This window comes from Epinephelus moara, chromosome 7 (assembly GCF_006386435.1).
Source record: "Epinephelus moara isolate mb chromosome 7, YSFRI_EMoa_1.0, whole genome shotgun sequence".
NCBI classification, from domain to species: Eukaryota; Metazoa; Chordata; class Actinopteri; order Perciformes; family Serranidae; genus Epinephelus; species Epinephelus moara.
Window position 1 is genome coordinate 3,554,180 of NC_065512.1, and position 24,900 is coordinate 3,579,079.

A 24,900-nucleotide genomic window follows, 5' to 3' on the forward strand; every position below is an offset into this window, starting at 1 on the left:
GCAGAATGATTTGTTGAACTTTGAGCATTTCTGTTGTGTCTCAAAACTATTTTTGTTTTCTCCCAATATGTATTTGAAAATACAGTAATAAGGTTGGGTTCATTTGTTTAAGCCCCTAAACTGTGAACCTCACTGTCTCTGGATATTAGAATGGCAAACACTTGGTATTTTTAAAAGTAATTTCAAGACGTATATTTACAAATCTGGCTTTTTAATTTGGAGTAACATTAAAAGTTAATTTTAAGTTTTAATCCTTTTTTTTAAAACTTTATTTTACCTCTGCTGTTTATTTATTCAATTCTATAAACTTTTAGTTATGTATTTTTTATATATATTTAGTTGTTTTATTGTTGTAATTTTCTAGTTTTGCAGAACTTCAAGTAAGTTATCCTTTAAATTATGAAAAAAAAGTAATTTACAAAACAAAACGAGCAGGAAACTCTCACTTTGAAGGAGCTAGAAGCAGAGAATGATCGGTATATTTGATTGGTAATAGACTTAAATAATTATTTGGTTAATTGTTGGCTCATTTCAGTCATTTATAAAGCAATAAATCAATCTTTTGACACCAATTACTAAATACGAAATGTCAAATATTTGACAACCCTGTCAGGTTCTTTCATTACATAAAGACTGAAGGAAACTAAATTATTTTCCATGTTTGTAAACTGATAGATTTTATCAGAAATGCGACACCTTCACATAGTCAAACACAGGGATGTGATCTGGTCATTAAACACACACACAAAATAAGAGCACATGAAAAAGCTTTATTGTCACACCAAGCTTCAACATAAACAAATTTAGAGTTTCTGACTTCAAGCTTAGAACGTGTAAACTATTCAGCAATGCCACTAGGGAGAACAGGTAGTGAACTCACTGTTATATAACTTACATAATTTATTAAATATCTTCATTTGGCAGGATTTTACAAGGAAGCAGGAAAAAATACAGAAGTGAGTGGAGGTGAGGTACGTCTGTGGTCGGAGAGAGGCAGAAAGTAACACTGGGAACGACAGTAGCAAAACAGATTTACAGTCTCTGCTTCTAAATGGAGTCTTCGCAGGTACACATTCAGCGTTCACAAACACGACAATATAGAGCTATAGGTCGTCTGGGATTCACAGGAATGTAAATAAAGAAAGGAAAGAGGAAAGAAAAGACAGGTAAGTGTTACTTCAACAACTAAACATTCACACTGGGAGGATTTGTACACTGATGCGCTCTCTTCATGTCATATCCATGACTCTTAATACATTCCTTTAATGTAAACCACTCCCTCACTTCTCAGGTTAATACTTCACTGTGTCTTCTTCTCTACTATTACTTTAACAGTAGGTATAACTTGGGTTTCACTTTGGATTCTTATTTTAAAAAATAGTGGATTTCGTGATATATTGTTTTTTCTCATGTAAACAAATCATACAGGACAAACACCTTTAAGATTATATGACCATTTGGCAGCCTAGAGATTAAGCAGTGACACACAAGGCATCTGCAGAGGCCCGTAGCAAACTGTGAGGCAGTGTGGACACACACACGAATCACTGCGGCTCGATTAGTGGAGGCCAATACATTAAGAAGAAGAAGAATGTTGAGCTTTAAAAGCCAATGAAGGTTCAGCCATGCAGGTGAGCACCACCAACAACACTTAGTTTATAATAATAGATGCGAGGCTGTGGTATATTACAGTGTTTCAAACTCAAGAGGGAACGATCTGATGGAGATGTGAGGAACTCGCAGCGTCATGTCATCATCAGGTCCCTCGATAAAGAATAAATAAACAGCAAAACTAAAATGTATCCCAATGATTCTTCCTTGAGGAGGGTTTGTGCAGGGACGTTAAAAGGTTAGTTTGGATTTTTTGACGTGGGGTTGTATGAGGTACTTATCCACAGTCATAGTGTTACATACATGTGATGACAGTTTGGAGAAGCAGACAGGAGTACCGACACAGAAGCTAAGCAATGTACTATTGCTATGTATTTTAGCCACCTAAAGAAATCAGTTTAAATGTACACTATATTTAAAATATTTTCACCGCTTTACCTCGCTGCCAGGGAGCCCCTTTCCTTTGGCACTTTATCTTCTCAACCACAGAACTTCCGTATTCGTAGGCATGAGCGTAATTTCAGCAGATGCACTGCGGCGTTTCAAAAGCGTCCCAGAAGCCAAAAAACAACCGCCTTGTCTATTTTGACAAGGCTGCAGCGTGTTGCACAGAGCAAATAAAGTTTTCCTGCTAATGTGCACCATGTGTGACAAATATTTACAATATAAATATGAGAAAGAATGCATTTTTAAAAACTAAAACACAGCCACAAATCTTTGATCCATGTCCTTCATTACTGGACTTCAACAGTATTAACTCTGTCTGAAGGCTACAGCACAGCAAAGCAGGAAATAACAACGATTCCAACAGACAAAAAAAGAAACCATTTAACGACCCAGCCTGCTTATTTAGTTACTTACAGTAGAGGTACAAATATCAACGAAATATGAGCAAATCAACAAAATCGGCAGGTCTACAAAATCAGGTAGGCAAATTGCTCCACTGTCTTGGTGCGGCATGAAACTGTGAGGCAGACCGAACAAAACTGTGTCGCAGACAAACCGCGGAAGGTGAAATTTCTCTTACAGTCAAGATGGCAGCAAAGATAACAAAAAACAGGGACTGATTCATCCCGTATCGTGCCAAACTTTAGTGGATCACAATGTATCTGTTATGGAATTAATCTGCAGATGCTCCGGTCAGTGTTTGAGCCAAGACGGAGGCCAAATTGTGACCTGCCACCTAGGGTAAGGCTCGTTGGTTTAAGCCGTGCCAATTTCTGGGAAGCTCTCGGCCTCTACTAGCTGGTTAAGAGGAATGAAGAGCCAGCAGTCAATGACGTATAAAACATTCAGGTTTTTCAACAGTAATGAATCACCGCAACCACAAGAGGTCCTTGAGCATACAGTCATAAATGTGCACAGAAAATATGAGGCTGATTGGTCCAGTAGTTTGCAAGAATAGCTGTAGACAGACACAGATACACGCACTCACACACAACCAAACGTATGATCCCCTCAAGGCGGAGATAGAAATTTAAAAAGTGAGTGTTAATCACAGCGACGATGTAATGGAGACAAGAGGACACCTTTATGAACCAGGGTATAGAGAAGAACGTCTGCAGAGGGAGTTAAACTGATATTAATTTTTTTTAGGTGGCTGAAACATCCTTTGCTGCTGTCCCCGTCCACAGCAGCAGAATGCATATCTTCCGTGGTGGTACTTCCCCTGCTTGTTTCTCCAAACTGGGTGCGTGCCGACTGACTTCTACTGTACGTAATACACTATCTATGGATAAGTACCTCATATGAACCCACTTCAAAAGATCTTTATCCCTTTAACTGTCTGCACAGCAGGCCATCAATGCTGGGAGGAAATTCACAGCAGAGGCCAGGAGAGGTCTGAGGGCAGGGCTGGAAATGCCCAGCCTCTCCTCTGCTGTTTAAAAAAAAAAGTGCATCTCAGCAAGTCGCTGGTAGTGCTGCCGTGTGTGTGGACGCACACATGGGGGCTGGTGAGTAACAAGAGTGTGAGTTAGACGGATTGTGGAAGTTGTGGTCATCAGATTTCTTCATTCCACAAGGTGACTGAGGAGTGTGGGTGACATAATGTGTGAGTCCAGGCTTGAGCTATGCACATACTGTTAGTGTGTGGTTTCGGAGGTGCAGACCAGAAATGTGTCTTTAATTACTAAGAGATCCACTATCTGCGTCACTGGATCTTCCCCTGAACTGGGCAACCGACGACCAGGAGGATCATGCACTTACTACTGACTGCAGGGGAGGAGAGTCCATTTGGCAACGTCGAGCCAACGTCATGGCTTCTTTCATAGCTTTGAGCAGCGTTTCATGTTTGATTAGACACTCTACCTTCAAAAAATATACTCTTTTTAATACCGACCGCGCTAGTAAACATCATCCACTCTAAGTACTTTACTAAGTTTGACAACCAAAGGAGATTGAGGTGAGGCAAGCAGTGTTACAGTATAGGTGCAGGAATACTGGCAAGAGGGAACTTCATCAAGAACTATCTATCATTCTGCTGCCAAACGAATGGCCCCTGTGATCATCAACGCAAAATGACAGCATATCACAAAAGATATGGGTTTAAATTTTAATCTGTACGTATGGCAGCATATCAGTCAAATGTGACGAGTCATCAAACTGATAATAAAACTCACTCAGAGCTCCAGAGAAAAACCTCACCGCAGCAAACTGAGAATGACGAGCACAGTGATTGTGAGGGGATTAATACAATAATGGAATACTATAGGGGAATAATGCTGGAGTGTCAGATTCCCTCTGATAATACAAGGGTGTGGTGTGTGCATGTGAGTGCACAGTTGGTCTCTTAACATGTGGAAACACCACAGAGGTGAGCCGTGGGTGTGATGACATCATCCGCCCAGCAGCTGTGGGGATTCCCTAACAAAAAACACATTCTCTTTCTCTCAACTCACTGCGTTTCTGTCTGGAGCAGATGGGATGGGTCTCTCTGTCTCTCCTCTTTCTGTAGCTCAAGCACAATGGCAGCGAGGTGTGAGGGCTTCGGACGTGTAAGAGGGCGGGGAGGGACAGCTCACTAAATCAACATGTGATGTGTGCAGCCTGATCAATAAAGAAAAACTGCAACAACAAAACAGAAGGTGGAAAGAAAAATAAAATACAACAGATGTACTCTTGGTCACAGCATGCAATGCAAAACACACGCCACCCACATTCATCAGAGTAAGTTAGATCAGCTGATTTGTATGGCGCCCTCTAGGGGCTGTGGAGTTTGCAAAGCCCTGTTTGGAACTGAGGACAGGAGAGGAGAAAGGAGAAGAGAAGGAGGAGAAGGAGGAGAAGGAGGAGAGGCCTTAGGCGTGCTCCAGGAGCCACTGGAAGAGGGGGATGCGGTGAGGTTCTCTGCCCGCCTGCAGTGCCTCCTCTCTGGCCTGGCTCTGACCGTGCGCCTGACCCTCTTCACAGTAGCGCAGCAGCGTGTGCAGCAGCTCTCCCACCCTCCACTTCCTCTCCCGAAGCCTTTGGACCACCACTGGAAGCTGAAAGGGCACAAAGACATTGTTCACTACAGTTATCAAAAAGAGGCCATCACAGCCGTGGCTTATCAATCGTAATTTAGAATTATTAGTGTGCTACGCTGCCAAGGAAGTGTCTCATTAGTCATGTCAAGTCATGTCTCGTAAAGCAGAGACGTCAAACAGTTTGGCATGGAGCCGCCTTGTTCAGCTGCCAGAGGAAATGCTGACCAAAAGGATCCTTAACTGGGACAAAGCTCACAGTTATCCTCTGACATGAGAGGTTTCTGATCTGTATTTTATTTTCAGGAATAATTTGTGGTGAAATATAAATATAGAGGAAGACTTCTAAAGATCTAGAATGGAAGGAGGAGACGTGGAAAAAGACAAAACTCAGAAACTACCTCCTGATCAAAGACGTTTACTAAACAGAAGAGGATATAAAATTAAATTTACAGAGAGGGCAGAGTTCCCTTTGTGGTCAGTTAAGAACAGGCACCCTGCCACTGGTGTTTGACGAAGGCACAAAGTATTACTGAAGATGAGACCTTGTGATGTGTTCATTGCCCCTAACTGGCTTTCTGTCAGAAGGTATAATACTATCTGTTGAGTTTAAACATTAATTAGGAAATATATAGAAAATGCAGCAACTTAAGGCCAACGGTCGGTGAGCGCCTGCCGCACTTGTCGCATCATTGCCCCCTCGTCAGCCAAAAAACAAAACAAAGTTGTTCCATGAGGTCAGATTATTTTTCTTGAGCCATCGGTTGAAGTCTTCACAGCGTGTTCATGTGCAACTTTTTGGTTGAGACACGGTGACATCAGTCGATGCTGCAGGGGGCCTTCGTCACTGCTAGTTCTTTGTAGTCATTAGTCAGACACCACCGTCATCACAAAAGGCCATTTCGCTCATGGAAATTTAATGTTTTGAAATGTTTTCTTTTTGACTTTGCAGAACTGGATATTATGATTTTTTTTTTATAACAGCACTGAAAAGTGTAGATATTACAGAAAAAAGTTTTTAGCAGGTTCATTTTTCCACTCCACTGAGCTCATGACAATAAACAGCAGTTTCTTAGTTGAAAAAGCAATCAATCCAACGAAAACCGCGGGGTGACTAACAATAAGTCAACCAGGCAGGACAAACACTATTGTCAAGCTATTGCCAAGTTGTGTAACTGAACCAAGGAGGAGTAATAATGACAATGGCAACCATTGTAGCCAAGATAGATGCTGATATCGAGGCTGTTCTGTTCTTTTACTTTGCTCACTCCACCCTTAAAACTCAGCCAAAACAAGTATGTTGGCATAGCTACCCATCAGTGTGGACTTATAATGATGGTAGATTCAGGTGGATGCGTTCGTCTCTGGTAGCGTCATGAACAGGCGGCTCGCTCAGTGTTTGACGACCAAAATATATCATTTAATAATTTAATTAATATCATAAACATGTGGCGACTAGTCGACTAATGGCCCTAAATGACGACTATTGGTTGGCTAGGAAAATTCTTAGTTGGGGGCAGCCCTAAAAACAGTAATTTGTGTAAGTCAGCTGTTTGTCTCCACATGAAAGCTAACTGTAGTGGAAACCCGGATACCACTTTAAAAGATCGCAAACCTTTAAAACCAACATCAACAATCACAAAAATAAAGACATCTTTCATCGCAGCACTCTGACTCTGATAAAGAAAAGTGCTGATGTTATAATAATAATAAATACTGCAGTAATGGCGGGTTATGGTGAACATGTTCAGAACAGACTGAGGGCAATCACCTGCTGCAGCTCTCTGTCAGGACTCAGCTGGATCAGGGGGATGTCGGCCATGGAGGCTGCCGCCCACTGCAGCATGCTCCTGAGCTGAGGGTCGAGGGTCACGTGCTGAGGGCCGCGCCCGGGCTCCCTGACGTCAGAGTTCACAATGACCAGTGTGTTCCTGGGAGCCTGCACCTGAGTCCTGTCCACGCAGAGAGTCCCTGCAGCAAAGACAAAGATGGTTAAGTCAATCATGCATATTTTTATACGGCCAATTTCCATGTTTGTTTTTGCAGCCTGGCTCTTCTAAACACTGTGAATTAGTGTGTCTTCTCCAGTACATGTCAAAGACAGATACACTGATTGTAATATGTAGCAGTCCTCTGGTCCCCCAGCCCTGTTCTGTGTGGTGCCCGGTTCCCACGCTCCCACAGTACAACAGACCCAATAGGGCCCCCCTTTACTGAGGGCTGCCGTAGTTTGACACTCACATACACATAACGCAGAATGACTGCCTGTGGAGGGAGTGGAGTGGTTGAATAAGCATTAGTGTGGCTGAATACGGGGGTGGTAAAATCCCCGGCTACAACACACTCAGACAGGCAGACAGACGTATGCAGCCAGCCGGAATCAAGACCAACTGTTCTGAATCTCAAGGAGTGGAAAGACCTCAAATTAGGAGGAGAGGGGGCTGTTTTTTTCCCCTACATATCCAACTGATGTCCATAAGTGTGCAACGTTAAGCTGTTTTGATTTTGAGCCAAACTCTGCCGTAAAGTCTTGTTCACAATGCTTTTATTGCATTAGAACACCCAACATTAGCACAGCTGACTCTGAAGGTGAAGGTGCAGGCAGTAACGTATCCTTACCGCTGGATTCCTCTTTGACCTCGGTCTCCTTGTCCTCTGTGTTGTCACTGTTAGATGAGAAATGTCACATACAGGTTAGAGAGGAGGAAGACACGGCTGGGGCTGAGGACGCTGCATGCAAGGAGGGACAAATGACACCAAGCATTCAGGGTAACTTTGGGATTTTTTAACCTGGACCATATTTTCCCATTTTGAAATGACTAATGGGAACTACACATTTTTGAAATTAGTCTCATAGTGCGTGAGAGGGCTGCAGCTGGCAGTCGCGATACAAGCTGCACTGTAACAACTCAGGGCGCCTGTGCACCGTGGATGTATATCCACTGAAAGTGTTTGGCTCAAAATGTTATTCTAAAGCCCTAATCGGACGGGATTAGTTTAACATGGAGATGTGGAGTAAAGTAATAATTACCAGGGATTTTAGTCCTGTCCGAACACGGCATGTCTGTAATCATTACAGATAATGTCAGTAAAGATTACGGCGACTTTCATCTTCTGTAAAACAGTCCGGAGAAAATACCTCGGGTAATATTAATCCCGTGCGAACACGATCCTCTGTAAAAACTTATGTAAATATTTCGTCACCTCCTGTTAACAACCATTTTTCCACGTTTACAACTAGTTTTCCGTGTTTTTTCGCTGATGGAGGCGCTTGAAGAAGCATTCGGTGTTGTCGGCAGTCGTGATAGTGGACATTCTTCTAATGATGGCATAGCCCTACCTGGGAGACCAATCAAAAAGGTTGAGAAGAAAGCACTTTTCAGAGCCACGAGACTTCTGGTTGTGTTAGGTAGGCCTAATGTAAATCCATATTGCTAATCGTTGCGTACACACAATCCTGATCATGGGCAGTATTTCATATTGGGCTAATCATTAATTATTATTACACATACAGGAAGCAACGTAGCACGCACATGCCGACAGGGAGGTGACGCCAGGGCACAAACCGAGTTACCACTCCCATCTCTGGTAGAATTCCGGACATTTCTTGTCCCATGCGAATCGGACATTTATATTACAGACATCCTGTGGTAAACTGACATTAGTCCACATCCCTATGTAAAACTAATCCCGTCTGAATAGTACTCAAGTGTCTGACAATTTATGGAAAGGATCCCTACAGAAATAGACCTTTTTTTTAAAGAGTAGGATCCTTTTTGTTTTAACAGAAACAGCCCAAAAATTCCTATTGCCAAACCCACCAGACTCCATTTAAATAAAGTTATTTTATCATCATAAAATGCACTTTGTTCAAAGTGTACAGAAATAAAACCCATAACGCCATTTTAGTTCGTCTTCCACTGTTCTGACAATCATCAACTCTGATTTGGTTGAAGTAAACCCTTAATTCACCCAGTTAGATGTGGGAATGCGCTGCCTCTGTGCATGCTAAAAAGGTCTATCTCTGTAAGGATCCTTCCCATAATGCTGTCAGACACTTTGAATGATAGTTCAAGTCTGTCAAGCAATTTTAGTGGATTTAAATTGACAGTGCACGAATGCCCTGAGTGGTTACATTGCAGCCTGTGTCACTCACTACTGGACTAATTTCAAAAATTGTTGTTAGCATTAGTCATTACACACAGAAACATGGGAAAATAGGGTCCAGGTTGAAAATTACCTAACTTACCCTTTAAGCTAACAGCCTTTGATATAAGCATAGCATGAATTCAGAAGCCACACTTGCTGCAATCAAAGTAATCCTAATCAAAAGACACCTTACACACACACAGGGAACTATGCTGCATATTTCCCGTCGATGTTTCTTTGAAACTATGTTCCAGTAAATTTACTTTTCTGCTTCAGTGTCTTTTGTCAGTTAAGACACAATGACTAAGAGCACTTCTAGATCAGTGTGAAAGTGGAGTTTTCCATTCTGAAAATCTACTCAATATCCCTTATGTCAATCGTGCAAATATTTGCTGTGTGACGTGCCAACAGGTAAACAGTCATTTCTCCACTTTATAAGATTGTTAATCACAGTGTTGTTGACACAGCCCACGGCTACAGACACTTAGACTCTGCTCAATATGATGTAGGGATATTACTCGCCTTCCAGAAGGAGGAGAACGCCTACAAAGGCTTTTCACATTTACTGTTTTTATGAATAGGATCATGAAGCAGCAATGTCAAAGCAGAGGTGAGGACTAAGAACTAAGACAGACGGGCAGAACCAACAAGTCATGCACTAAAGCTGCAGCTGGTAACTTTTATAAATATAGGTTTACGTCACATTTGATAAAACTGTCACTATAATCAAGTTGTGCATGAAACAGATAGTGTTAAAAAATCATGCTCCTCCTCTTTGCAGTGCTTCTAATGGCATTTTCAAGGATCCATCGCATGTGAACGACAACAACCAATCAGAGCCGAGGAGTCTCTAACGCAGCTGTCAATCAGTGCTCGGAAACTGTGGTCAAACTCTCAATCTAGGCAGTGCCGATCAAATATGAATCAAGATTCTGTTACTGCCTCGAATGTTCTCAGACACATGTTTTACTGTCCTGTTTAGCTGCAAGATGAGAAAGTTTGTGACCGGCTGCAGGGGTGGGAAACAACGGAAAAAAGGTGAGTAAGTAAATATGAGGAGCTAAATTGTTTTTTAAAATACAGTTACTACCTTTAAAAATATATAACGTGGAGGGACTACTTAGCAAGTGTCAGTTTGACTGCATTATTTTCTATTTCTAACCGGCCGCAAGTGACGCAGCGCTGACATTTTGAGCTGAACTTTCACCAGACGCCTTGTTTCTATTTATACCCGTCACTCACTTTCAAAGTTCTGAGGAACATCCGATTCATGAAGTTGAAATGAAGAGTTATCTTCACAACACCTCCTCAATTAACTGTAAAAAGCTAAATACAGTGGCAGCTGGCTGGAGTGAGATCACCAGGGAGCTGAATGATTCTGGTAATGACTATCACTAATAAAAACCTTCTTACTGTTGGCTACATTCAGTAATCTGTTGGGGAATACCTTTTAAAAGTAACACTCCCAACAGTTTAACGAGCAGCGACTGATGTGACTGACAGCTGCATCGAGACTCTTCGGCTCTGATTGGATGTTTTCGTTAAGCCGCAGCGGATTCTTGCAAGGAATATGATTTTACCAAAGATTGTCTGTCTCATTGTACTGTGCAGATATAGTGACAATTTCATTTAATATGACTTTTTTTTAAGTTACAAAGTGTAGCTTTAAAAGGATAACACCAGTGTAAATTAGTTTTATCTAACATCCATGACCGTTAATGGCACCGTGAACACCGTACAAACCCACCAGTGTGTTTGCTGCGATTAGCAACTGTTAAGAAATCTTTTTTTTCTTTTAAAATCAAAGTTCAACAAAAACTAGCTCATGGTGACAAACTGGAGCCTTGACTAGCACAACCTGCATTAGAGGAGACAGTTTTGGTTAATTTTTCTTTACGTACTTATCTCAGAAGTTTTAAACTGTCATGTTTAGAAGTAGCTAAACCACAAAAATGAGGGAAACCTGCCACCTAATGGCAACACTGAACTGGCCATCTGCTATTTGCTGATCCTCAGTGCTGAATGATGTTATCTTTTGATGAAGAGTGGGTGACAAATTAAATTCCTCTGCAGAGAATGTGAAAGTACATCACACTTTGTGGGATGGGGCGCCATCTTGTGAGGTATGCGATATATGTATATCTCTATTACCAAAGTGTTATAATTTATAATGCCCCAAGTATGTGGGTGGCGATAGTGCATTGGGGTCTGTGATCCAGCCCCGGGCTGAAAAGGTCATATGGAACTATGTTTTCTTTTTTTTAATCAGATTAGTTTGTCCAAAACTTGTTGCTTGGCCACAGCCAAAACATTAAAACCACCACTGACAGCTGAAGTGAATAACATTGATCATCTTGTTACAATTCACTGCTCTGCTGGGAAACCTTTGGTTCTGGCATTCATGTGGATGCCACTTGACATGCTCCACTGACCCAAACACTGTTGCAGACCAAGCTGCCCCCCAATAGCAAGAGCACTCTCCAATGGCAGTGCCCCCCCAATGAGAAAATGTGCCATGCCAAAGAGTGCCAACTGCTCAGGAATGGCCCGAGGAACGTAACAAAGAGGTGTCAACCTTGCCTCCGAATCCCCCACATCCTAATCCGATCGAGCATCTATGGGACGTGCTGCTACCCCAACTTACGACTCACAGGACTTAACGGATTCACCGCCAATGGCCCAGTGCCAGACACCACAGGACACGCCCAGAGGTCCTGTGTCCACGCCACAAAAGGTCAGAGCCAAGTCCAATTCAAGGAGGCCCCACTGGGGATGGAAGGGGAACAGGAAAATCCTGCAGATGCTTGATCCGATCGAGATCTGGGGAATTCTGAGGCCAGGCCGACGCCTTGAGCTCTTTGTCACATTCCTTGGGCTATTCCTGAGCAGTTTGTATTGTGTGGCACGGTGCATTGTCCTGCTGGGGAGTGCCACTGCCATGAGGGAGGGTACTTCGTCTGCAACAGTGTTTGGCTGTCTTAAGTGCTATATCGTAGGCAACTGGACTTACTTGAGTTTCTTGAAGAAATTTCAACACTGGTCCAAGAGGATGACTCACATGTGACCTTAACAACTCTCAAAGGGTTCACACCCACACAGAGTTTAAAGCCTGCGACTCCGTACCAGTCTGTTAGAAGTAAAGAAGCCTCTTGGATGAGAGGCGAAATGTCTTCAAGAAACTCAAGCAAGTCCAGTTAGCTATGATATGGCACTTAAGACTACCATGACCTGGATGACTGAGTATCTTCACCAGCAGTGTTTGGGTGGGTGGAGTGCATCAAGTGGCGTCTACATAATCGCCAGGACCAAAGGTTTCCCTGCAGAACATTGCACTGTAACAAGATGATCACTTTTATTCACTTAACCTGTCAGTGGTTTTAATGTTTTGGTGGATCGGTGTAAGACATTTTGCTTGTTGCAGTCTACAGATCAAAGCCCAGGTATCAGCAGATGAGCAGTCCAGCAGGCTTCACATGAATGTGGATTTGTGTTTAGGTTACGCTATAATGTAGACTGCTTTTATTTTCTCTGTTTCTCCACAGTTACATTTTTCCAGTGCAAGTTTTAGCCTTTTCCAGGGTTAACAAATCTCTATGATTTGCATGTTCTAGAGAGCCACTGGTTTCAGCATCAACATGCATTAACTTTCTCGAGATCGGCTCATTACAGTGCATGTTTTGTCAATTGTTTTGTCATGCAGTTGTAATTTACTGATTGCCTTGTTGGTGCACTCAGATGTCTGTGGGAAGCTCTGACATCTCAGCTGCCAAACAGAACTGAACTCATGTACCGTGTTGATGGAAAATAAAAACCCCGAAAACATGGAAGTTGTTTAAAGGACAACATAAACGTGGCAGCGTTTAAAAGATCGCTGTTCAGTGGCGGACTCTCTCGACCTCAAATGATACTGGGGTTTCCTACAAGCGCATGTTGATTGATAGTTCTGCATTGCCATGAGCTGAAACAAGCGGCTGCATGGATGGAAGCAAAAACACATTCGCCAGCCTGAGAAAACAACGCTATGTTTATAAATGGCTGGCAGTACAGATTACATTTGTCAGTGCTGCAGTATATCTCTCTGGGTATGTTGTTTTAAATGAATCAGAGCAACACCTGCAGGACTAACATCTGAAGCTATAGGTGGGTTTGAACTGTGAAACAACATTAATGCAATAATAATAACAATAATGTAATATCATAACACAACAAAATATCTTTTAAAGCAACAACATCACATGAAAGCCGTGCAGAAGCAGCCAAACTTGAGCAATACATCGCATGCAGACGTTAGCATCAACAAGCATATGCCATGTCAAGCCTATTTAAATTTAGAGCTTTGTGTGGTCATGCAAGGGCATGGTGGTTCCTAGTATGAGACAAAGCATAAATCAAAATACCATTGTCCAATCTTGTAAATTATTTTCATATGATGAAGCAATTCCCTGGTTCCAATTTTGTGCTGAGATTTTCCACTGACGGATCCGTTACACGCTTCCTTACTTACTTTTGGCTTCATAGTAAATCCAATTACTCAACTATTTCTTTGTCTCATTCTGGGTGAACCCCGCAAGTCTCACGGGGCATCTAAGGTCACTGTGTCAACCAGGCGCTGACCAACCTGTCAGAGGGAGAGAATGACATGCGCTCCTCACACGCCTCCCCCTCCAGGCCCAGACTGCTCCAGCTACTGCTGTTCCCATTGCTGCTGGAGAGAGAAGGCAAGTAACGCACCACTATAACACTATCAGGAAAAGATCAGGATATAATAAGCAGTATCATCCTATTTGCTACAGTGACCACGTCTACTAGGGATGAGTGAGTACACCATCATCTGTATATCTGTCTGTATCTGTTTAACCAACTAAATCATCTGTATCTGAACTCAAAGTGGACAGAGTTTAGACTGTAAGTGGGTGGGGTTTAGATTAAAAGTGGCAGAAGTTGATATTTTTAGCCTAAAATTAACATGGGTTGATCAGAGCTTGCTATATTTATTATTTACTCGTGTATAGTAGTACTTGTATTTGTTCAAAGTATGTTAACTGTACTCATTTTAATTTGAGTATTCAGCTCAACCCTAACATCTACCATGTACAGTGTTCCCACAAATTTTATCAAAGAATTTCCAAAACTTTTCTATAATATTTTACCCCATTTCCGTGTTGGTAGTAGCAATACAGCCATACATTATTAAACACAAACTGTGCAAACTTATAGCGGTGCTAAATTGAAAGAAGGTGTGTATAATTCTGGGGGGGGGGGGGGGGGGATTGAGTGGCGGTGAAGATTACATGTTGCGGCCAGCTAAAACTTCTCCTGGTTTTACCGAGAGCCAAATAATCCGCAAAGGTCTCTTCTTCTCAAAAACGAACAGACCAGGTGATTTAAACCAGTAAAACACTGAATAGGGAAGTTTCACGTTACAAATTAGTGTTTCTCCAACGCTGTTTGGCATGTCGGAGATGGACGGCTCGCCCACAACATGCTATCATGTGCTCACCTTTTTTCAGATCTAGACATTCAGGAGGTTTTAGCGAGAGCCGAATTATCCACAGAGGTCTCTTCCTTTCCACAACAAATGGACACAGTGATTTGAACCATTACAAACACTGAGTAAAGCAGTTTCACTTTATAAATCTGTGTTTTTTTTGGATGCTGCCCAAAGTGGAGGGGCTTCTAACTCAATGGCGGATTTGAAAACACAAATGACCCTATCTAGAGCCAGTGTTTGATTTGTCTGTTCTGGGCTACTGTAGAAACATGCCGGTGCAACATGGCGATCTCCGATGAGAACCTGCTCCCTATGTAGACATAAACTTCTCATTCTAGTTGACGAAAGCATAACATTTCTTATTTTCACATAATTATAAACTAAAGAAAACATATTTATTCTATTATATTCAATTTATGCCAATACATCTCTCTAAATTCTACACACTGACTTTTAACTTGCGTGTGGACATTCCTGCCACCAACTAGGTGCACATGTCAACAGACCAGATGGCACATACAGGCAGGTACTTTGCAAAATATCAAGGCCACGCCTCTTTTTTGGGGATAGAAAACCTTAGATCCTGTAGATGTCAATGAAATTTGACATGGCTTATGATTTTAACAAGTTTGTATGCATTTATGTCTTGTTAAACAAACGCTATTTGTTAACATAAAAAATACTAGCATATTTCTTATAGATAGATGCGTGGATCATGATCTTGGTTTCATTAGGCTAAGTGTTGTCTGTGAATAACCGACCAAATGTTAATATCCAACTGTTTCATCGAGGCTGAGATCTAGTTGGAGACGACAGTCTGATGCTGCTATATTGTGTAACTGTACTGCAGCAGTCTCCCACTCAGGCTAACATTAGCTATCCATTAGTAGTAACTGTCCTCAACATCATTTAGAGATTTACAATATTAAACAGTGAATACTGCGCCTCCAATCTCGGTGTGAAAGCTTTGGTTAACCTGCTGCACAACAGCTTTCTGGTATCGTCCTGTTTCTTTTCTTATGTGACAGCACGCAGCCTTGGAGATGACGCAATGCTGGCCTGGTCTATGTGTATCATGCAATACTAGTAACGTTTTACTTACGCAAACAATAACCAAACAATAGCCAAAACAATATATATTCAAAACTTTTCAAAGACATTCTGCTAATTCCAAATATTTTCGGGTTTTTCCAGGAATTCCATGCCCGTGGGAACCCTGTATGCAGCTTCAACAAACACTTGTCAGGTTGATGACCATTTCTGGCATTTGGAATAATCCTTTAAATTACAGGTGAGGTTTACAGACAGGGGATTCTCTTAATGATGCAGATTTTTCCACCATGCATCCCACTCTATCATCTGTCATGTTGTTCCAGACAATTTGTTGCTAAAGGCTTCAAACGTGAGATCATTACATTCTTGTCCTCATATAATCCCACTAATCTTGTGGGTTCCACCAGGACAACCGGCTGGCAACAGAAGCACAACAACTCTCTCTGTAATTAGTCAATGATTAGCGTGCTGGCTGGAACCTGCACACTGTGGCGTGCAGCGCTCTCAGTGAGGTTGAAGGGAGGAACATTTCTGATATCTAAAAATACCTTTGTTAATCTGCATTACCTCAGATAACAGCTTTCTCCCTGCGGTCTGAGTGAACGACACGTGGTGAGAGCTCAGTCATTTAGTCAATCATCATGCTCGATGTCTTAATGAGGCCTCAGAGGTGGTTTTTCTCCCCCTTCCGTTATTTCATGTGCTGAGCGGATATGGTTGCAGTGGGCTTTTGAAGAGAGTCTAATGAATTACACATGGTGGACTTTGTTCCTGTAGAAACACTGCCTGAAGTGAAGAGAGCACTCAAAGACACACCTTTAGAAAATATTATGATACATTAACTTGGCCCTCGTGGCTAAAATAACTAGCAGCTAACGCATTGTGTTTTTTCAGTATCTCAGGAAAGAATCTCAAATGTTGTCAGTTTTGCCTCCATAGAGATGAAAATCTTTGCCAGAAATGTCAACACCCGGATTCCCTGAGGCTGGAGATTCGTATGAGACCATGTCACCTCAAGGCCTGATACTCAGACTCACTCACTCTCCCACCCGCTCCTTCTTTTTCCACATACATTGTATGTAAATAGTGACAATGTCCATCCAAGAACAGAGGGCCAACTCTGTCACAACTACTACTTGGTGCTTATCCCTGTGGTGGATTTCACAAACTTTCTGAGAAGAAGTTGGCAGCAGAGACGGCTATATAAAATCTTAAACAATATATCCGTTAGAGGTCACGTATGATGCAACAGTTGCGCAAATCAAGAGAAAATTGCATTTTGGCGGTAAAGTCTGAATGAGATTCCCAAACAATATACTGTGCCCTGTGCTGACTTTGGGAAACCTCCCATCTAGATTTGACCACAGGAGAGTCCTGCTAGAAACTATCCAACAACATCTGCAACAAAAGAGTGTTTCTTCTCTGGGTCTGAGGAGATCGACAGCACAATTGACGCAGACGAATAAAACGTTTATTCTCATTCTTCAAGTCCTGAGTCCACGACTACAGAAAAATAAATTCTAGTCTCTCACTAAAATATTGAACCTCCAGAAGATTCAACTGCTGCAACCCACTGCTTAGATCCTCACCTGCGACCAGTTCTCAAGTTCTTATCTTAATATTACCTTACATTGTGTTATCTTTACAAAATATCTTTTACGACCCACAATTAGACTGTCTACATTTTAAGATCTAACGAAGAAACACAGTAGGATTGGGTGGGGGATGTTACATCGCTGCATGCCAGGCAACTTGGGCTGCATTGACTCCAAATCAGGCATTGCTGCATTGAGCCACAACGTTGTTTGGTAGTGTGGGAGTGTCACTTAAGCCGAGTTTCCTCTCAACACATTCAATATAGTACCCTTAGAGCCAGTACGAAGCGTACGGACAAGAAACTAGAGCCTACATCTGTTTAGCGTGTCCACTAGGCTTAGGCGGTATCACTGAATTACGGTATACCAGGGTATTGAAAAATCCTGATGGTATAATTTTCAATAACCTCATACTGGAGAGGCTGTACTAAGGATGTTTTGCATGTAGTGCACATCATGCTCCTCCAGAGGTCAGTGTGGTGAGGCAGGCATCTGAGCTGACTGCGAGAGGTGGAGATAAACATAACAGGATCAATTGAAAATAGCCGGCCATGTCGTGCCCTCCATAGCAGAGAGGACAGAGAGACGGCAAAGAAAGCAGCTTATTTTCACATGTAACTCTGTGGATTAAGGGTTTATTTCCACCAAACCAGAGTTGGCGATTGTTGGAACAATGGAACTAACTAACTAAAGGACTAACAAGACTAACCAATACGGTTTTGGTGAGTTTTATTTTGTTTCTGTCGAGTTTGAATGAAAAGTGTTTCACTGTGAGTTAATGAGGCAATTTAGCCTGGGGTAGTTCTGTGAAAGAGAGAAACTGGAATCTAAAAAGCGTACAGTTGTATTTCTCTGATAAATAAAGAAAATAGATTAAGATTAAAAAAAGATTTTTTTTTTTTTACTTTCGCGAGTTTCGTTTGTGTATTTATTAAAGTCAGTGTTTCCCCTACCATTATATTACGGGGGCGGCCCGTTTTAGTGTCTTGTCATCTGAGTACTGACAGAAAGGAATACAGCAGCAGTGTGGTCTACGTGTAACTGGATATGGGGTGCTACGTATGAGAAAGCTAGTAATGTATACCTGTCACTGAGGTGGAGGAAGCTGCTGTTGTCGTCTGGGTGCTCGTCCTCGAAGCTCAGGTTAGACCAGCTGCCCAGACTGTCATCTCCGACACTCAGCTGCTGGGACACAGAGGACTCAGTGGCTTCCCGACCCGGAAAGCTAAAAGCACAGAGAGTTGGAAGAAGACAAAAAGGAGGCTTTAAAAATCATGCTAATATTTACACTCACAAAGTCATGATTACAATCATCACAATGTATTAAAATGGGAACATTAGATAAGAAATAAATATGAAATAGCTTTAAAGCAACAATTTTAGAAATATAATATGTGTGCATGGCCCAACCATAGGAATATACAGTATGGTCATGACAGAACAAACAGAGACAACTAATGTAAATCTTTGTGTGTGTACCTGACATTGCCGGTCTGGCAGATGTTGGACAGGGCTGACGTCATGATCTCAGCTGTCAGGCTCTCAGCGTAGCTGGTTCCATCATGGCCGATGCCACTGTCTGCATTAAGGCTAGTGTTGCTCAGCTCACGTTTCGCTGTCTCCATCGCCATGGACACCATCCCCTCTGCAAACACTACCCTGTGATCCAGGTCGATGTGGATCTTGGGAATCTCCAGGCTAGGGAGCCGCTCAGCCCTCGCCTGACATTCTGACCCCCTTTTCCTCCTCTGTAACACGGGCTGGTGGTGGTGCCTGCTAAGTTTGGTGCAGTACGGGCACTCCTGGACCTGACAGTAACGGCATGTCCTCTCCCCCAGGGCTTGGCCCAGTGATGGCCCCTCAGACAACCTCTGGGTGTGAGAGTGTCTGTCATGGCCTTGGTTCCTCTGGTGCTCCCGGGATGAATGTCCAACTGAAGCCAGGCTCATCTTCAGAGTGTCGTCAACTATCTTCCTAGCGTAATGCTCGATGACCTGCATCACCCTACTCCTGTAGCCTCCATCATACAGGCTTCCTGTGCTGTGGTAATGCCTGCTCTTAGCCTCCTTGGACAACAGGGGGCAGGAGAAGGAGTTCCTGATGAGATTCTCTGCCATGTCTTCAAGCTTGGATTTCTTATAAAGACACGAGTCAGTGAGAGACTTGGGCAGTCGTGCAGAGGAAAGATGAAGCTTGCGTGTCACATCACAGGTGATGTTGTAGGCTAAAGACTCTGCGAAGTTGACCAGATCCATGTACTCCCTCTGACTCTGCTCATCAGAGTCCCTGCAGCAACACTGAGCGTCCTCGCCTGAGGGACAAACTACTGACTCTGCCTTGTCCTTGGGCGATGACACCTCACTACCAGATGCTTTCCATTCATCTGGCAGTGACTTGGACGAGTGAAGGCGGGTGCTAGAGGATCTCTGCTTAATCTTGCGACTAGCATGAGCCAAGCCCAGTTTGATAGAGCGGTAGGCCAAACGGCTCGCATACTGGTCCAGGACCAACTCCCTGCTGCCTCCCTCCTTTTTCAGTACCCTGATAAGGTAGCCAGCATATTCATCCGTCACGCTCTCACAGCTTGGATACTCTGAAGACAGGCCAGAGCTGGAGGTGGAGACGGTGCTTGAAGTGGAGGTGGGAGACCGGAACACAGATGCTATCAGGTCATTAGACCATTGCTCGGCCAGCCTCCCCACCCTCCAGTCTCTGTTCTGGTCTGTGCAGGGTTGAGGCTGGTGTTGGTGGTGGTGATGCAAACATTCAGAGCTAGATCTGTCAAAGCTTCTTCTTCTGACAGCCCTGTGATGTGGGCACTGCTGGGCAGAGCTCACCATCTTCTTCACATCATTGATGACCTCTCCTGCCACCTCCCCGGCGTACACCCACAAGGTGTTCAGGGTCTGCTCTGAGAACTGAGCCACACTGTCTCTCCTCCTCTCGCTGCCCTTGCTCAACTCGCCCTCCTCCTCTGCCACTCCCAGGGTGTCCATCTCTGTTGCCATGGAGACAATGTGGCAAGCCAACCGCTCAGCATAGTGGAGCGCTTCTTTGTTGGACATTCTGCGAGCGGACATCTGGTTCAGTTCATGCCGGCCGACCCCTGTCTCTGAACATCTGTTAGTGCCACCAACACCGCCCTCTTCTGCTAATTCTTCCTCCTCTTCATCCTCATTCCCATCTGCCTCCTCAGAGAGAGACCTCATCAGTTTGAGCATGAACTCAGCCTTGTCTGCCTCAGGGGTGATGTCTTTTGGCTCAGGCTCAGGCTGGTAGTGAGGGGTGGGTGGGGGTGTAGCAGGGGAAAATTCCTTGGCTAGCTTGCTTTTCAGCTTCTTGGAGAACTGTTTTATCTGCTTCTCCTTTGACACCTCACTGGGCTGCTGCGGGGTAGAAGGAGGAGTGCCAGGAGTCCCACCAGATTTTTGGCCGGAGCTTGGAGACAAGTCATCCCCAGGAACAGATATCCTCCTTTGTCCACCCATCTCGGCGCCCGGTACGCCTAGAGTATCCATTATCACAGGATGGGTTTCAGCCCCACCGCTGGTCCTGGGGTCTAACTCACAGCTGGCTCTCCCCTGGCTCTGAGAGCCTGTCTGAAAGGAAATGTGAGGAATACTAAAGTCTGTTGCTTGCTCACCAGGGCCGCCCTTCCTAGCATACCCAGAATCTCTACAGTCGTATCTGAAGCCAGCTCCCTGCTTAGGGGGGGAGTCTGGACTCTCGTAATGAACCGTCTCCTGCCTAGAAGAAGAGTCCCTCCTGCTCCCAATTGTCTTTGTGAAGAAATCAGCACAGTCACCAAAACTCTTCTTCATCTTAGAAGCAGTTATTAGCTCACAAGCCTCAGTTACTATCATATCCACCATGTTGCCAGAGAAGTTTTGGAACGGGGACTTTCCTTGGGAAGGGTCTTCTCCAGGTATCGGGGTCTGAGTTCCATGACTGTAAAGGTGAGATTGTGTATATGTGGCATTGTCAGAGGAGGACACAGTTACTCTCTTAGGGCTGGCCTGTGGGGTTTCTGACAAGCTCGACATATACTGACTGGTCTCTTCAGAATTGTGGATGTGGGAGAGGGCTTGGCCTGCTTGGGGCACAGGAATACAGCTGGCCATGCCTGATACAGTGAACAGAGCTTTCTTCACCGTGCAGGAGGCATCCTCTCCTGAGGGCCCTGGGGTCGCTGCAGCTGAGCTGGCACTTAAAACCTGCTGGTTAGCAAAGGTGCTGCAGGTTTGAGCACTTGAGTTCTCTGCACTCACGTAACAGATGTTGTCCAGAGACACACTGATAGCTGCTTGGCTAGTGAAGGCAACATCAGCCTGGGAGAGCTCTATGAAGGCCTCTTGGATAACAGACTCGGACAAGTCTGAAGCATAGGAGGAAACCACCACCTCCTCCTCTTCCTCCTCTTGCCCGTGGCCAAACGACCAATCACTGGGGGTGAGAGGGGTTGAAGGGTGGGAGAACTGACATACTTCCATGATGCCTTCAAACACCAGCTCTTCAGCCAGATCAGCAGCAAATCGTGTCACCGTGCTGTGGAAAATCTGCTTCTTCACTGTCAGGAACTCTTTCAGCGCCCCAGACACAGCCTCTCCGACCAGGAAGCCAGCTAGTCCATTGATTGCTCGTTCTTTCAGCACATAAGCGTGGCGCATGCCGATCTCATGGAAGGCCATCTGAAACACTGAGGAGGTAAGCCTGGCAGCTAGGTGACACAAGGTGGTGGTGCAGGAGGAGACACCTTTCTGGAGGTCTCTCAAGGCGCTGCCCAAGCTCATTTCCACCAGGTCCGTGGCAAACCTCTGAATGCCATCCTTCAGAGACTGGGACTTCTTCTGCAGCTTGGCCACTGTTACGGTCTCTTGTATTTCTGAGAGCTTCATCACGTAGCCCGAAGGGTTCTTGAATTCCTTGTGGCAGACGCAGCTGAGATTCTTGTTGTCACTGATGTCAACTGCAGATTGATAGCCACACACAGATCCTAGAATTTCTTTAGATAGACTGCTGGCAAAGTCTGAGTAGGTCTTATACAAAGAGCAGAGGTCTTGGGGTTTACGCAGCTCTGGACTGTCCTGTCCATCCTCATCTGTCTTCCAAAAGTATTCCAGCGGTCCACCAGAGTCCACCAGAGGGCTGAAGGCCGACGAGCTGACAGGACTGAAGAGTGGGCCGCCGTTCTCCTCAGAGGGGGTCTGCACTGGTCGGGGGGAGTCAGGCACCTCAGAGTGAAGTGAGTAGGGAGAGCCTGGTTTCAGAGGAGTGGGTTTTTTCACATCGGCTGGGAGAGTGGGATGATCAAAGCGGTGAGGATTCATACCCTTGGTTGAGCAGCCCCTAGAAACATATTTAGATGCTGACCCACTGGACGGGTTCTGCATGCTTGGTGCACTGATGGCGTCCAGAGGCAGTGCGAGAGTGCTGTTCTCTGAGCTCAGCTCCTCCAGGTCATCAAACTGGTCAAAGCTGTCAAAGAATTCACTGACTTCAGAGTCGGAGTCTTCAACTCGCTCTCTGGGACCCCCTGGCACCTGGGGGATGTCCAGCTTTGCAAGCAGGCTCTTCTGGTAGCCCACCTCATCCAGGAAAATGATTGGGCTGGGGCTGGAGCAGTCTGACTCTTCCGATTCGCTTACATGAATCAAAGGTGAGGGGAGGCGAGCTCCGGGACTACAATAAGTCCACTGGGATTCCACGCCCGATGACCTCTGTACTGTGACGGACACATCTGGACCAGATTTGTGTTTGGCTGAATTCTTTTTTGAAGATGAGCTCATGATAATACGGGAGCCAGATAATTCCTTTTTTCTCTTGTGGGCTGGGATGGTCTGTGATGCCACATCACGCTTTTTAAAATGGCGATAGGAAGCTGCAGCTGTGGAGATGGACATGAAGAGGAGAGGGGGGAAAACGGTTATATACTGTACATACAAAGAGAGGATAAAAGATAAACATAAAAGATAAACATGCGTTTGGACGAACGTATGGACAGATGATTTGGATTTTTCTTCGTGCAGTTGATGGAATCACAAGATGTTCTACACAAGAGACCAGAGGCTACTAAATGCCACTAAGCATTAGTTAAACCTACAGGGATTGTCTCCTGTGTCGTCCTCCTCCAGATGCTCCAGGGCCGTGACAAAGTCATCCTCGATTGATGACACTGACTGGTTGGTGTCATCTTCCTCCGGCTGGCTGGGCTCAGCTGTGCCCCTCTGCAGAGCCTGGAGCTCCAAAGCGTAGCGCACGCCTGCCATATAGCATCCCAGCAAGCCCACTAAAGATGCTACACTGGCCTGGGGGTAGATGCACGTGCTGGGGTTATGCCTCAGCACACACACAGCCTTTAACCAACACTAAAGGAAGAAGAAAAGAACACAGTACAAGACAAAGAGGGAAAGAGAAAAGAAAGGAAGAGAAGAGAAAGAGAAATACACTTTGTTAACACTGGTGATTTAATCAGTTCATTCAGAGAAACATGACAGCATTTGAGACCAGCAGGCCAGACTATACACTGAAAGCGATCATGTCCCAGCTGATAATGTGAAAGATTTGAAACAGAATTCGCATGGGAATTTACTTATCCTGATCTTACAGGAATGGGGGAGGAAGGTCGGAAGTGTATTGTTATGTCTGTTCTCTGATTGCGAGTTGATCTGTAACATGTGCAGAATCACTCAGCACAAGCCCGCTCTGTAACGCAGATAGGTGGGAGGTCTCACTGTCTGAGAAGGACGACAAAACCGCAGCGAGCTGCAGGGTCTGTGTGTATCCAAACACTGCACACAGGACCAGGAAGGACAAGGCTGCAATCGTGGGCTGAAAAAACAACATTTCTGACAGTCTAACCCACCTGCACTTCTTCGAAAGCGTGAGAAAGACTCAACATGTCTGTTTATATACAGGGACAGACAAGGCCGTAAATACAGGGGAACCATTTAGTCAAAAAACAATGCAGGAATTTTCGGATCATACAAGAAAAATTCTTAATTCTTCAAGGGAAATTATTAAAATAGGAAAAAATTGTTAACTCAAAAAATTATCCTGAGCCAGTGACTATGTTTACATGCACAAAATATTCAATGGTGGCGGACTTGTTCAACAGCAAACACAGCTTCTTTCTTTCATTCTTTCACCACCTTCTTGAAGAGGTTGGTGTTCCAATATTTGCAGATACCTGTTGATATACAAGTCTTTCATAATGTTTCAAAGTAGGTGTGTTTCTCCTTTCGAGCAGAAATGTAGGCTGTTCTTTTGGGCATGCATCTCTACACCAGCCAAAAACCCAACTGATATTCATATTCTGAATGCGCTGTAAACATGCCAAAACAATGCTCCTTAACCTGAATAATACCGGCATATCCCACGGCTCAATCCGACCCTCACCAAATTCTGATTCGCAATAATATTGGAATATTAGTGTCCCTGTAAACATGGTCACTGATGCTTTTTCATGGGAAGATAACTTCTTGTTAGGATAGACCTACAGACACAGAAGAAGTTGAGTAGCACACAGTGGTTCATTTCT

At 44.1% G+C, this 24,900-nt stretch overlaps 1 protein-coding gene across 4 annotated transcripts in view; it reads right to left on the minus strand.

Annotated features, from left to right (window-relative positions):
• Positions 1 to 750: 750 nt before the first annotated feature.
• The window catches only part of akap11 (A kinase (PRKA) anchor protein 11), a 33,039-nt gene continuing 8,889 nt past the window's right edge, over positions 751 to 24,900 (minus strand). For 2 of the 4 annotated variants that reach the window (XM_050048689.1, XM_050048691.1), the window contains exons 6-12: positions 23,464 to 23,728; positions 18,843 to 23,247; positions 18,448 to 18,588; positions 13,843 to 13,929; positions 7,695 to 7,741; positions 6,847 to 7,046; positions 751 to 5,096 (exon numbers count right to left, since the gene is read on the minus strand). In XM_050048689.1, coding sequence (XP_049904646.1) covers positions 4,911 to 5,096; positions 6,847 to 7,046; positions 7,695 to 7,741; positions 13,843 to 13,929; positions 18,448 to 18,588; positions 18,843 to 23,247; positions 23,464 to 23,728 — 5,331 coding nt within the window. In that variant the 3' untranslated portion in view covers positions 751 to 4,910. The remainder of the gene's footprint in view (positions 5,097 to 6,846; positions 7,047 to 7,694; positions 7,742 to 13,842; positions 13,930 to 18,447; positions 18,589 to 18,842; positions 23,248 to 23,463; positions 23,729 to 24,900) is intronic. The other 2 variants (XM_050048692.1, XM_050048693.1) reach the window with 2 other exon arrangements.